The 15,219-nt window shown below is 37.9% G+C and overlaps 1 protein-coding gene across 4 annotated transcripts; it reads right to left on the bottom strand.

Moving 5' to 3' along the window:
• Positions 1-12: 12 nt before the first annotated feature.
• On the bottom strand, positions 13-11,452 carry LOC116265190 (stomatal closure-related actin-binding protein 1). Of its 4 annotated transcripts, none has more exons than XM_031645746.2 (13): positions 11,211-11,450; positions 10,103-10,401; positions 9,299-9,427; positions 7,953-8,045; positions 7,153-7,293; positions 6,669-6,737; positions 5,551-5,634; positions 4,520-4,700; positions 3,348-3,464; positions 2,827-2,885; positions 1,731-1,865; positions 593-742; positions 13-431 (listed from the first exon to the last, which is right to left on the bottom strand). In XM_031645746.2, exons 2-13 carry the CDS (start codon positions 10,376-10,378, stop codon positions 387-389), a joined length of 1,479 nt encoding a protein of 492 aa, XP_031501606.1. In that variant the 5' UTR covers positions 10,379-10,401; positions 11,211-11,450; the 3' UTR covers positions 13-386. The 4 variants fall into 4 exon arrangements, with proteins under 4 accessions (XP_031501606.1, XP_031501599.1, XP_031501615.1 ...); XM_031645739.2 differs by having other exon boundaries at positions 11,201-11,449; XM_031645755.2 differs by lacking the exon at positions 11,211-11,450 and adding an exon at positions 10,595-10,753.
• Positions 11,453-15,219: the final 3,767 nt, after the last annotated feature.

Here is a 15,219-nt window from a genome sequence, read left to right as displayed (position 1 = left end):
ACACACTGCTAATTTTTGCCTTTTGTCAAAACTGCTTAAATTTCCATTCAGTAGAATAAACAGTAAAACCAATACATAATGAGCTATAACTACAATCCAGCACCCCCAATCACTCAGCGAAGGACTCGTAAATACATTGTTCAAATTTGCATACACAAATGGGGCATGGCTCAAATCAGCAAACCCGCAGATATACCAGATTTTGCTTTCAATCACAAAAAGGCAAGTAAAAAGGATGCCTTGATGTTAACTGAGGCAACATGGATGTCAGGAAGCTTCTACAACATTGCCGTGACTTGGCAGTTCTGATGAGCTCTCCAATGGTTCAATAATGAGTGTGGATACTTACAACAGTACAAATTACAGAGGACAGGCCGGTTCCAGAGTCATGTCCCTTGCCGTTCGCGGTCACCCGGCCCGCCAAGCATAATCTGACATAAGTATTTGAAAAAATTATACTCAGAATATCAATTATTAAAATAAGCCTAATAGCCATTAAGAAAGAAACATAGCCCAAACCAAATCATTAGAGGCTAAACGACTAAAGGTGAACCAACTTGGCGATCCCAACAAAGACAAGTTAAAGACTTACATTACAATCAAACGCAAACCTCCTGGCCAGCATGATTGCTGCATTCCTTTCTCTTGCTGATTCAAAGGCTAGCGTAAAGGAAAGGCCTCTTTTTGCCTGCCAGAATAGCGTCTGTGCTGCAGCATTGCCACCACCTCTAACTCCGCATATCTAAGGGACCATCGAAAGAGAAGATCCTCTCATTTGCCTTTACGGAACAAAAAAAAAATGACACAAACTTGCATGCAAAAACACGCTAGCAGTTATTGTCATAATCATGAACCTTAAAGAGAGAGAGAGAGAGAGAGAGAGAGAGAGAGAGAGAGAGGGGGGGGAACTGTTCATAAAACTGAAGATCCGGATAGTTCAATGGAAAGTCCAAAATACCAAAAAACAGATCAAATGTTAGTACTTCCAATGCCAAAATCAAAGATGGGCCTTCAACAGTCTATACTAGAATAAATGATCCACCCATACTAGGATAAATGATCCACGAGTCAACATATCAAATGTTAGTACTTCCAATGCCAAAATCAAGGATGGGCCTTCAACAGTCTATACTAGAAGTCTAGAATAAATGATCCACCTATACTAGGATAAATGATCCACGAGTCAACATAATTTAAACAAAAAAGACATTTAACAAAAAAATCAATGAAACACCAGCACAAATAATAACCTGACAGCATTCAACCCAACCTCCAAAAACAAATCAGATTAACAGAAACTATATTGTAAATAACCCAAAGAACACAAAAAAATGATCCCATATTAATCCTATGGCCCCCTGGTCTTTAACAACCCTGGATATTTGAACGAGCTCATATATAAGAAGCATCAGGGTACATATAAGAATCCCATGTACAGTTAAGTTGCCCATATTTATGTGAGCAAGGATCAAGTTTCCCGGTAGGGAAGAGAAGAAGATCCAAGGCTTTTACACCGCAGCACATAAAAAAACCAGGGCATGGCATACACGCAGCTCTAATCTTGGCAAATCCAAGCGCATCTCAGAATTTGGTTACTTGCATCATCAGAAAAAGATAACCCCAAGCAAGATATCAAGCAGAACGAAGACTATCAGACATTCAGATTATTTTCACATGTCCTGAGTTGCAATTCTCTAAAAAGAAACATATTTATAATTACAGAAAAGTACCTGCATTGAAGAAGAATAGGATTCCTTTGCCTTTATCGCTCTTCCTTTATAAAGCTTTATTTTCATTTTCCCTATATGGAAGACATGTATTGGATGTGACGATTGTTCAAGCCCATTCACCTGAATGATGACAACCTGCAATAAGATAGATCAATATACAACCACAATGACTGCGTCATAACAGTACCAATAATACTATCAGAACGTGTGGTTTTTCCACAAATGTGTATGTGTGCAACCTATGCTTGCTTTGTTAGGCAAAAAGGAGCACCAGGTTGTAACAGTTAAAATTAATCTTCAGAGGAGTTCACAAGAATTAACATATACGACTGAAACCAATGTTATCTGTATCGCACGATACGCACGTATCGTATAGGTTTAGAAAACTTATACATACACTTACAATACACGATACGCTCGTGTATCGTAAGCGTATCGCCCGTATCGTACGATACGGGCTAAAACACAAAATTCTTTGTTTTTAAATTTTAAACACTCCTCCCTCTCTCTCTCTTGTATTTAAAGACTCCAATAGATGTAAGACGGTACGAGGGAGAGATTTTGCCCATTTTCATAAAAAATAACCAAGGATTCATCGATTTGAAAGATATTATAGTTGAATCATGAAAGATGATAATTATCTGTTTTAAACTTATAAAATTGTGATGTAATCTAAGTCCTAAAACTCCAAGTCCTAAGACTCTCCGTCTTAAGAGACTATAAAATTTTCAAGTTTAAAATTGTGATGGATGCTTATTATGTTATTTTGAATATCTGATTTCTTATTTTTTAATGTGTTGTTGATACACATGAATGTTCCTTATGTATGATGATCTTTTTTATATTTGAATGCATTTTTCTTGATTTCTGATTTTTTGTTCATTTTTTCAGATTTTTTTATATTTTTTTGATTTTTAAATATTCTTTAAAAATAAAAAAATTAATTTTACGATACGCTACGCTACGTTTGTGATACGGCGTATAGGTCGGCCCGACCGATACGCGATACACTACGCCTCTTATAACATTGACTGAAACAGTGCATGTTCCAAAAGAAAACTTTGATTTACGGAAAGAAGTCAGGTAAGAGATATACATTGAACTCCGCTTCAGCTTTTCTAACGAGTGCCTCCACATAGTTGCCCAATCCAGCAGCTGTAACAATAAAATGACTGATGGTCATTTTCACTATGAAAATGCTAACAGAACACACTTAATTTGTGAATTATAGCTGAAAGAAGCCATATTCACCATGCAGATATACATTAGAATCCTTATATAACACGATAATGTAAACAACCTATAAACAACAATAACGAAGTTGATGTCAGTGCCCTGTCAATGACATGAATGCAATTTAGGGCAAGGTTGCAAACTAAGCTCTGGAAATGTGAATTACGATTTCTTGGGTCTTCATGGTGGATAATTGCATGGCTTTCACAAAAAACCAGCGCTAGGGTCCAGAGTTGAAAACACTGCATTAAGCAGCCAAACACTGTTTTCCAATACAATGTTCTATGAAAACTGTGGTTTGCAAAAGAAATGGATTATGGTTTCAGAATTGAAACCACAAGAACATGTTATCAGTCACAGCATTACAGGAGCTTGAACACGAACCAGGATCTATAGGGCCAATAGTTGTCACTGCAACCGTTTGCCCTGGCAAAACAATTTCCGCCTGCAACTGTCGGCCAACATCAAAAGGCTCTGGAGCATAAATGGACTTGCTGGCACCTGCATTAGAAGCGAGATATAAACAAAATTGAAATCTATATCAACAAATGAGTGTCAAATAGCAAAACGAATTAAAAAATGCATAATTTCCATTATCAATGGGAAACGTGATCTGACTTTAAAATATCAACCATTTTCACTTCCATGCTTCATGCTTGTGCATTGTTAATCTTGTTAGGCAACATGACAAACAAATATATCTGAAGAAATCTTAAAACTGATTACGCTGGGAGATTTACAAAACTGATTATGCTGGGAGATTTACAGAACAACTTTCTTTAAGAGACATTCACCATATTCATGACAAATAAGAAAAGACACAAGGGACTACAAATAACAATCATGCTGAAGTCAAAATTAGTAATTGTCACAACAGCATATTTCACAAGCAATGGTTTTCCATATACCTTTTGACAGAAATTCACCAAATCCACAAAAAATAAGAAAAAACACATTGAGGAGCCACAAATAACAAGTCATGCTAAAGTCGTAACCAGTGACTGTCTCAAGAGCATATTTCAGAAGCAACGGTTAAGGATGTTGAACGAGTCTAGCCAACTTGGGCTCGACTCGAACTTGCTCGGGTAAGAGTCGAGTTTGAGTTAAGAAATGAACTGGCTACGGTACTTTATATACCCCTACAAAGCAAGATATTGTGATATTAAAGGTTCACAGGTAAAGCTTCATTGGTAAATATCAGAATATCTCAATGCTTTGAAAAGTTAAAAATAATGGAAATAAACAAGGAATGGACAGGCATGGAGGATAAACTTTCTGTAGCAATGTAAACAAGGTCGCAGAACTACTCAAATGCAGAAAAACAGAAAATAGCCAAGAACATATTTAGCATTCTCCATATTTTCAAACTACTTTAATATATTTCCCAGTTACTTTGTTCCAATTCATAGCTTTAATGACATGGCAATCTTAAATTTTTATTTTGCATTTGTTATCATGATAAAAATTGGGAGGACAACCAGGGATACCAGTTTCCTCAAATTCTTTGTAAAAATGCCACATTATCTTCAAGCATATGAAAGAATAAAATTACTCACCTGAGATCATTTCCTTTTTTCCATCTTCAGGTGAAACCCGATACCACTGAATATCATGTTCTGAGAGATCAGGAGCATCATCCACGCAACCGACAATCCGCAAACATGAACCTAAAGATTCAGGGCCATCTAACTCAAACAACTGAGGTTTCTTCTCCCCAAGTTTTTTACTGACTGATAACTGCAGAACAAGTCACAGAAAAAAAGAAGTAATAAATCAAAATACGTGTCTTACTATAATTGGATATGAGGTGAAACAAAACAATGTCCATCTGAAACTTGCTATCTGATTAAGATCACAATTTACTGTTCAGTATCTGGGAATGATAATGACGACATGAGTAAAATTAACCAAAACAAGCAAAAAAATAAATATAAAAATAATTTAACAACCCTGCCTGAAACCTGCAAATTTTCAAAAGGATTCCTTACGCTGTGAAGAACAAAAATTTGAATTAGCCTCAAGAAAACCGCAAGAAATAAAGATCACTCAAAGGTATAAAATCAATGTTCATACTATAGGGCAGCATGCACTGCATAGCAAAAAGAAAAAATAAAAAATGAAGAAGAAATAATCAGACTATTGCTGACAGAGGTTGACTTTATACACAACAAAGAAATGAAAAGGTAAGACAAACCAAAATATCTGCCAGAATGCCTTTGGAGGCATGCTCATAACGGCCAATACCAACAATCATACAAATGCTTACTCACAGCCAAAAAATCTTCATTGCAAAAATAAATAAATAAAATGAAGGACAAGCTTCTATATTGAAAAATATATAGGACAAAAGAGTTTTTTTATTGCCTTTCTTTACCTAAAAACCATCACCATAGACAGGGTTAATAGTCTTCTTCATCAGCTATAATTCCAAACTTCTGACTTTAACGACTCCATGACTACTTATAAAGTTCACACCTTAATTTCCACTAGGCCCTTAGTTCACTGTAGGCAACATTTAAGCCAAACATACATTGCATGAGACATACCAAAACTACTTTGTATAACAAAGAGCGAAAGGGTAGCCAACCTCTTTGAGTAGTTGCAAGGAGTACAACGACTTTTCTGCTAGTTGAATCCGCAAGGCCTGGAGCTCATGTTCCATATCCATTACCTAACCGGTCATGGAATAATGTTGGTGAGCGGTCATATCTCAAATAAAGCAAGTTTTCTAGTAAATACATTTCCAGGAAGCCCCAGTCTACATTAATGAGTGAAAACAAGTTTTCTAGTAAAATACATTTCCAGGAAGCCCCAGTCTCCTTCAGAACCAATACTCACAGTAATGAGTAAAAGCAGCAAAAAACATTAAAAAATATATATATGACATGCATGAACTTGCATGAAATGAATAGAGTGAACAAAAATGAAAGAGAAGGCAACCCATGAAAGTTGCAATAGGTACTGGCAAACCATCAGTGAAACAAAGAGCTAAATGTGGGACCGCTCAGCATATAACTACACTTAGCCCATTTAAGCCAATCCCAGTCTCTCTAAAGAACAATTCTGTAATATGTGTGCACATGTGCGTGCACACGCATTTCTTTGTCTGTGTGCATATATATATATATATATATATATATATATATATATATAGAGAGAGAGAGAGAGAGGGAGGGAGGAATGTCTATATCCCAAACGACTTAGGGTCGAGGAAAAAAGCCAGACCACATAAATTCATGTTTAAAAAATATTTTAAACAAAAAATCAACATGCTTATATGTCTATGATTTACTCCAATATAAAATGTTGTAAGTTCAGCTTGTTTACATCTAAGATATTAACCTTTCTACTGCCAGAATTTTAGTGTTGTAGGAGACGTTAATTTATTTATAATTACAGCAAGTCATTTAAAACCCAAAAAAATGATTATTTAACATGTGCTTCCTATCTAACCACTCTTAAGATTATATTTATAAGGTCAGATTGCACAAATAATGCATCAATAATTTATTACAGGTAAGTCTAGTTTTTAATCCCTGACCTAAGACATCTGGGATATACATCTCTTTAGTCTTTACATATATAACAATAACATACCTTCCATTTTCAAATAAAATTAACAGACTTTTGATACAGGTGAGTGAGAAAAATTAGTACAGCAATATTAACCAAGTAACCAACAATACCCAGTAATATGCACCATACCTTACTTGGCTGATGCAACATTTTTATTCTCCTTGCCTCTTGAACCTCCTTCATCAACTCATTCAGATCCTGCAATTATAAACATTAAAACAGTATGACAATGGCATCAATTTGAGAACATAAGCATCTCAGACATGTATGATGTGATATGAATCAAGTCCACAATTTTCGGTATCCAACATAATCTTTGAACTTCCCCCAGATGACATCAGTGTACAGCTGGTGACATCCATGCTTCTGTACTATGTTCTTTACATTAGAAGGATTTGCATTCTCTAGCTCATAATCTTCTTATACTGTAGGATAAGATCATGCCATTTGATGAAGTACCATTTTGACTTTTTGATTTCTTGAAGTTCTAGGCCCTTAAAAGGGAATTGTAAAGATTGGTCCACATAGCAGATAAAATATAGAAAGTAAAGAAACAAAAGGAAACTCCAAGGTGTGTGTGTAACTCCCAATAAATGGACAGCTGCAGACTAACCTGCTTTTCAGAAGCTTGTAACACCTTTTCCTGTTCCGAAAATGCTTGTTCAATGCGATGCACTGCCTCTCTAGCGCTTTCAATTTCTGCCTGAGCAACTGCTCTTGCCTCTTCAACCATCTTTTTTGCATCCTCTGAAGCCTGAACAAGGGAAAGGACAAATCAAGAACCACCAGAAGCAAATGCAGGCATAAATTACAATGACACTTTTACATAAAAGGCACAATAGAAATGGCTACCTCCATTAAAGGTAGTCAGAACTACAAAGAAATCCCTGTGTACAATTATCATATTGACACACTGAAAACGCCACACACATCATTTACATAATTTTTTCCATTACAAATTGTACAAATGCACAGAAAAAAAAAATAAAGAAATGCTCCTTGTCAAAAGGATTCTGACAATAAATTAAACAGGAAGATTAGCGCAATTTTTCTCTTCAGACAATTGAACATAAGGAACCTTTCAACAGAGAGACAACCCTCAGTCATTATGTGTACTTTAGAAGCATTACAAATTCAGGCACATTCTTCAAATCAAAAGATATTTCTCTGTCTACAATAAAATACTAGCTTTTACAATATAACCATTTCCCAGATTCCACCAACAATCATGATTGAAATGCCAAAAAGTTCATTTTTACCATTAACAGAATCTTGGATTATGTTCACAGAACATATTATTGATGCAGGATATAATGGAGTAAACAAGCTGTTCCAAACGTTGTCCATACAATGAGTCTGGTTACGTGCAGAAGATTAACAAGAACATTGGGTCAATGGATCTTTGTAATTTACCTGCTTAAGAAAACTAGCAAGCATTTTTACTTCAGATTTTTCCTGAAGTAATTCTCCTTCTCTCTGGGTCAACTGAACAGCTAATGCCTCCACCTACATGAATTGGATACATCTTAGCATGAGACATATGTAATGTAAATTATCTTTTAAGAAAAAAAGTTCAACAAAATGAAATCAACCTCTATACGAGAACTAGCATTTCTGTTCCTTGGTGGGACAAAACTCGTAAGGTAATTGGCATAGCTAACCACAAGCAGGGCTCTATCTTTGTCATGAGGACTAAAATGCAAAAATACGTATGTTTAAATGAAACCTGAAAGCGTAAGTACAGGACAGAAAATTCAAATGGTCAACCAGAGGTGCTATATGAAAGGTGGACCTCACTTAGTTCACCTTTCCGACATTGGAGAATGATAATTGATAAATAATAGCAACAAAAGAAGCGCCAAACAGGAGCAACATTGAAAAAATATATACATTGGTTCTTCCATTTTTTCCATGCATAAGGATTTACTAGCCCTTACTTTACCTATCAGTCACATAAAACCCTGGATGAATAGCCATGTTAAGAATCACATATCCTGTCTAATTGTTATGCAATACATTAAATTATTCAAATACCAAACTTAACTTTGCATCCTCTATCTCTCAATTTTCATTTTCTTCAGCAGGTCATGCTACTAAGTCTAAGTGGGAAGGCTGAGGCTCATCAGGATTCCGTAGACTAACCATTAGCATATTCAAGCTTGCTTTCTAATTTAAAAAGAGCTGGAAGTCAAAATTGGAACAAACTCAATTTCTTGCAGGTTGACCAAAGGCATGTTTAGAAGAGTCTTCTATATGAACGGAAACAAGAACCTAAATCATGAGAGTTCCTTCCTGTAATAATTAACTTTGAATGTAGACTGACAGAACATTTCATAAAATAGGGTTCTTGCCATAATTTTGTAAAAGTGGGCAACCTTGCCATGAGGTATATTTTCTTAACTAGTGTCTACCCCAAGACCATGAGCAAGTCTCCCAGATGCTCTTAACTTGTTGAAAATCAACGGGACCACATCTAACTAATATGCCAAAGCAACGTTCTACAATCACAGTAAGCTCCTTATCGGCTTATCCTACTTTAGCATCGTTTTCTGTCTACAAGCTCTAATGCAGTATCATGAATTCATGATATATTTGTGTATGTTGAGGCCTTCTCTGGGTAAAAACTTGGCAATGTTCAAACTTTCTGTAAATTTTTCCAAAGGTGCTCTAATACTTAAACTAAATAATTAGAAAGCAATATACATATAACATCCTTCATGTTGATATCAAACAAACGCATAAACCAATAAACAACTAACCATGGAAATGGCCTCCTCCACATCATCCTTATTTCGACCTGCCACCCGACCTCTTAGTGATTCCAAAACATCTCGCAATTTCTTCAAAAGGACCTGTCTATCTAATGAGGCTGCCTCTCGAAACTTTGCCTGGAAAGAGTTCAAGAACAAGTTTTTTTTTTTCATGTATAGGTAATCAACAAAAAATGCACAAAACAAATCTAGTATTGTAGAATCAACTTTAGTCATGCAACAAAATTCTGATGACAAGCATGCATGTCGTGTCAATTTGAACTCTACGTTTCAGTATTCTGCAACGGAACATGAAAAATGGACAAGGTTAAGTACCGCCTACAGTCTGCCTCTTTCCCAGTAACTGAAACGTGTGATGCGCTGAGTAGGCTTTAGGTTTTTGACAAATGAAAAAAGAACAGCATTCACGACATTTAGAAAATGGAGCAGACACAGAAACTTCGGATTCTGATTCCAATAGAAAGGATATTATCACTTGCCCATTCAAGTTTCAACACGTAGTTGCATATTCCGACGTTTATCCTTGCAAGCAGCAACGTAATGTAATTATCCATAAGTTCCGACCATAAATAAATTATTTAGACCAATAAATTCAAATCTCTTGGGTTTCTTGTCATTTTTAAGTCCAACCTTCTAAGTCATGGGCACTTGACGTACAATTCGAAAGTTCCAGGGAGATATCCCCAACAAGACTTGGCAAATTAAATGTACGGTCAGAAAGTAAGGCGACCAGGAACAACGAAGAATCTAAAAACCCGACAAGTTCTTCCACAAACAGGAGAAGAAACAAACCTCAGCAGACAACTTGGCAGCCGCAGCAAGACCCTTCTCGAACTTGCTTGCAAGATCTTTCACTGACAATCTTTTTTGCTGCTCTAGCAGCTGGGCAGTCTCCCGAGCAACAATATCCTTCATAGATGGTAAGTCAGGGCTTTCTTTTGGATCCACAATGCGGTCATTTGCACTAATTCTGTAATTTGGGAATCTACTGGTAGCGAAATTCACATCAGCAGATACCGTCTGAACCGACTCCCTTTGCATAGGCTCCTCCACCCCGTTTACCCTCATTGTCGACCAACTGTCAGTCTCTCCTAAATCAACCAAAATAAGAAGGAAAATAAGCAAATCATATTCCAAACATGCTCATATCGTCTATCCAAAAGTTTTAATTCTCTAAATAACCAACATGCCAAATAAAAAAATCAGAATATGCTGGGTTGATCTTGAAACACAAACATCCCTAAGGCTTTTCTAAATAACCCAAGTACTGCTGGGAGTTCTCACCACTCGTTTGTTTCCAAGAAGCATCAACATCCGAAAGGCGTTAGACTCTATAAATTCTTCAACGCTCGACTATTAAACCTGACACCATAGGGAGCGGGCCTTTAATAAGAGACCTATCGGTTATCGAACAAGTATTCAACAGCATAGATGCCACGCTTAAACTAAGCACCTAAACTGCAAAAGCCTCCTCCCAAAAAACACCAACCATACACTCAGACAACACATCCCTAATAAAGTAGACAAAAGCTTCTTGGACTATAAACATTGTCCACCACCGGCGAAACAAACCAACCAAAAAAGCTCGTACGAAATCCGGAACCAAAAGCAGCATTTCACAGCCCCCCCCCTCTCCACTAACATCAACTCCCGGAGGCACAAATAGCGTCCAGGAATCAGACGCCCGACCCAAACAAAGGAGACTACCAGCCAACCGAGTCTCGGACCTTGGAAAAACGACAGCATCAGAAAAGACCAACAACAAAACGAAAACAACAATCGGAGCCACGCAATCCCGAGGAAGAAACCCTAGCAAACGCCATAGCAGAAACCAAAGACCAATTCCAATAAGCCAAGTCCAAGAACACAAGGAAGAATCCCGCGACGTACAAGAATTTACCGGCGACGTTTCCGGTCCCTAGGGCTTCATTTATCCCGGAAAAAGGCCAGCGTCTTCTATCCGTTCGTCGTTATCGCGACCAAAGACCATGAAAAATGAAAACACAGAGAGTAGAGAGAGCGGAGAGAGAAGGGAGTTTTAAATAGCGTGAGTGGGAAAAAGGAGAGAGCGAAGGGAATTTCGGGCCGACTCGCTTTTGAAAAGGCGAGCGCAAGGAATCCCTCCCTCTCTCTCTCGGCATGCGAACGCGGAATCAGCGTCGCTCAGACCCACACCACTTGGGCCCCTGTTCTAACAGTGACAAACGAAGACACCCTAAAATTAAGGCTTTGCCCCTTCCCTTTGCCATCTGTACAAGACGCCCATTTCGTTCCTTGTTTCAAGCCAACCTCATCGTTCACGTGTTGGGTTTGGCCCACTCGCCGTCTCCGTCACGCTCGCTGCCACTCAGTTTTTAAATTTTGAGCTCAATGGACATAAAATATTCTAATAAAAAACAATAGGCTTTCTTTCGTTTCGCTTGACATTTCTAATATGACATGCAATTTTTCAAATTAAGAAAAGCCAAAAAAGTAGCATCTTAGCTACGTATATGTGAGAGGTCCGCGAGTAATGAATATGACTCCGCCATTTATTTTAGTCAAATATATTCCCTATTAAATGTTGAAAGTTAGTGAACAACTTTGTCTGGGGTTGTTGTTTTTTTTTCAAAAGAAAAAGAAACGTGGCGGTGGATGATAGAAGCCTTGTTTTTAAAGCGGCACAAAAGTTTATTACCGATACTTGAGCGTGGGCCCCACGACGGCCCCGAGCTTTTCTGAGGTGTAGCCATCCATCGTCGGAACAGTGGCCGCCAGACTGAAAGCGCTCTATGATTCTCCCCCCGAGGGTACGGGCGATTGAGAATATTACGGTCCTGCCATGAGACTGCTTTCCACGGTTACACGAGCGTGGCCGGACGCCTCGCTTTGGTCACGTCGGCGAAAACCGCGGCCCGACCCGACCCCGGATCGCTTAGAGGAACTGCCCGGACCCGATAGGCCAACGGTGGCTCCAACTCATGTCATGGTGTGGGGATGCAGAGGAAATTAGATTCGATACCATTGGAGGTGATTAAGATCGGTTCAGGTGTCCGATCCAGACCCGTAGTGGGGAGGAATCCGATCCGATCGGGGTGCATTATTGGTTAAGGCGATGGGGTGGGGGGCGTTGGACGTGCAGCGCTGTAAACTTGGCCCACATGGACAAGGAGTTGCGGAGCAGCCCAGTAGTTGTTGGGTGTAGTTGGTTCTTTCTTGCCGTTTTCATCCTCATGGTGCCTACGCTTCTTCCCGGTTTTTCTCTTTCTTTAGTTTTACTTTTCCTTTTCGTTTTGCCCCTTTTTTTTTTGGAGGTCTGAATCACTTCTTTGAAGTTTCCGTCTGGAAGATGATCTGTTTTAGTTTGTTGAATGATCGATGATCTTTGATCCAGCTAGCGTTGCAGAAACGGGGTTGTTGAATTGACCGATTCGCTTATGAACATTTCTTTCTTTTAGTTAGTTTGATCGCTGATCTTCGATTCATCGGCGTTGTTATAGAATGGGGTTGAACTGAACCATTTGCGGTGGAAATATAAGATAGAATTGAACTCTAGTAATTAATTTTAGTATTGAATGAATTTGTCACAATCTGACTTTTAGCATGTGATACTCAAAAAATGTCCTTGTTGCCAAACAATCACCATATTGTTAGTGAAAAATATCCTTTTTTCCCCTTACTTTTACGAAAGATCATGAACGACCCATAATCAGTCGTGTGTGTGCGTGTGAAGAGCGCTATGCTTCTAGTGGCAAAGATTTTTTTTTTTTTTCCTTTACTTTAAGAAATATCAAGAAATCATTGAAGTTCGGGTCATAGGGCAGAATGAAAATTATGATCTCAAGATCCAGATGGTGCCAAAAGCATTAGTTTGTCAGATATGTAACGAGTAAGACATGTCTAACAAGTAGCCAAACGCAATTTATTTTGTTGGTTGCATGTGGGAGTTGATTAGGCTATGAGGTTAACTTATATGAGTTTTGTACCGTCATTATTATCAATATTCGTTTTCAGCATGTTGGTTTTTTGTTGGGCAATGAGAAATAATACCTCTTGGCTCTTGCCACATGACGACTGACAAACCCTGTATTCTTCCTTGACGGGTAAGAAGGAGGAGGGCAGGACAGCTCGCGTGGGATTCCAACCCCATTGACTATTAATTATAATACTTTCAATATGCGACCTAACCATCCACCAATCTCCTTGGACCCCACCAACAAACAAGAATCATGCCGTTTAATAAATGTTACAAACCACATGTATATGCAGTTCATGGCTTTCTTTGTCTAAGTTGAAACGGGAAAATCCTCCAACCTCTTACAACACGCTGATAAATACATTGCAACAAGCAAGTGTTTAACGGCGTCCACCTGGTGCATTGCATCGAATGGCCGTGATTAGATGGAGATTCGGATGGCTAAAAATTCTTCATCCAAGTTTGAATAGAGAAATCCTCTGGCCTCTATTGTTTGATGCATTCCATCAACTAGTGTATTTAATTAATCACACTCATCTGACTCAGTGCCTCAAGTGGCCATGATTAGACAGAACTGAAGATCGCCGATATATATATATATATATATATATTAAGAAAATCAATGCATCAGTCGTCGTCAAAAAGGTGTATTAGTTAAGCAAACTCATAGATGCCGTCAAGATTACCTTTGCGAAACCATACGCGTTGGAAAAAAATAATCTTTCCATTGTATGGGATAAGATCATGCATGTGGTGAACTTTTGGAATAATGTAGCTTGTTGATTAATATTTTAAACTCTTGAAAGTCTTATATTTGTACGATTTCGTTACAGCTTTGTTAAAAGCTTATGTCCTACTCATAGGGTTCGATTGACCTAAATGAAACAAAATCAAATAAAGAAATAATAGCAACTAGAAGTGGGAGTAGGTACAGGTTATAAGGGCGAGCACTTGTATATAATGATGATCAAGAGGAAACCACTAGGGCAGGGCCCAGTAGCAGACATACATGGAGGCTGGTGCAGGCCACTGCCCAAACCACCCCATCAAAAGTTTCACTGAAAATTTTGAAAATTAATTGTAATGATTAAGAGTTACATGAGTTTGTGATTTTTTTCTTTAAATGAAGTCTTAAATATGTAAAGGCACATATGCTTGAAGTTTTCATTACCGAGATTTAGACAGCCTCATTGATGATGTGACTAGACTTACCGTTACCAATGAAAATTCAAAGTGATAATGGATGTTTGCCTTGGCCGGAGCATCTTCAAACATTTCTAATGTGCTAATAAGTCAGCATTCTTTGTCCGAGTTAGAAGATTGGAAGAACTTGTTAAAACATTATTACTGTATTCGATTCGTAAACAAATGTCTAGCACTAGAACAATATATTGGACAAGCATATGCATTTTGTTGGTTTCCAAGTGAAACATTTTTTTTCATAACCGTGACTGCATCAATAATGCTAATAATTTCGGTTTGAAGATCTCGCTTATATTCGCTTTCTCCAATAATGCGCCGAACTGATCGGTTTTCTTTGGATGCTTCCACGATGTAGCTGCACCTGTACTGAAGAAGGTTTCCAATGCTCTTGAAACAGTACCTTGAAAGCTCAATTCCATGCCCATTCATAGATTCATCTATTTGTTGACCTACAAAAAAAGTTTGAACCAGGGGACAGCGAAATCAACATTGCTGATCACTTTTAACTTGTAAAAATTGTGTTCGAGATTCATTTTCAAGACCGAGCACGAAGATACCTGTCCCACTGACAGCCCCAGAGCCGTGGTGGAGCCACATTGTAGCTGCTGTGGGCAATTTATACATAGAAATTTCATTATTTTTTACTTTCTTACATATGAGTGCACCCATAAGATTTGAAATTTAAAATAACATTGCCTCTTAACTAGAAAATTTTCTGACTCCGCCGCTATCCTTGATTGATGAACTGGCA

This window comes from Nymphaea colorata, chromosome 1 (assembly GCF_008831285.2).
Source record: "Nymphaea colorata isolate Beijing-Zhang1983 chromosome 1, ASM883128v2, whole genome shotgun sequence".
In the NCBI taxonomy this organism is placed as follows: Eukaryota; Viridiplantae; Streptophyta; class Magnoliopsida; order Nymphaeales; family Nymphaeaceae; genus Nymphaea; species Nymphaea colorata.
The sequence above is the reverse complement of the archived record's forward strand: the minus strand, read 5'-3'. Positions and strand labels throughout refer to the sequence as shown.

Bases quoted from the DNA above. Each gene is read 5' to 3' on its own strand.
- LOC116265190 (XM_031645746.2), bottom strand. From the start codon at position 10,378: ATGAGGGTAAACGGGGTGGAGGAGCCTATGCAAAGGGAGTCGGTTCAG. The intron at 4,701-5,550 runs GTTGGCTACCCT...CTTGTTCTGCAG, and splicing joins CCTTGCAACTACTCAAAGAG to TTATCAGTCAGTAAAAAACT. The intron at 1,866-2,826 runs GTATATCTCTTA...ATCTTATTGCAG, and splicing joins AAGCTGAAGCGGAGTTCAAT to GTTGTCATCATTCAGGTGAA.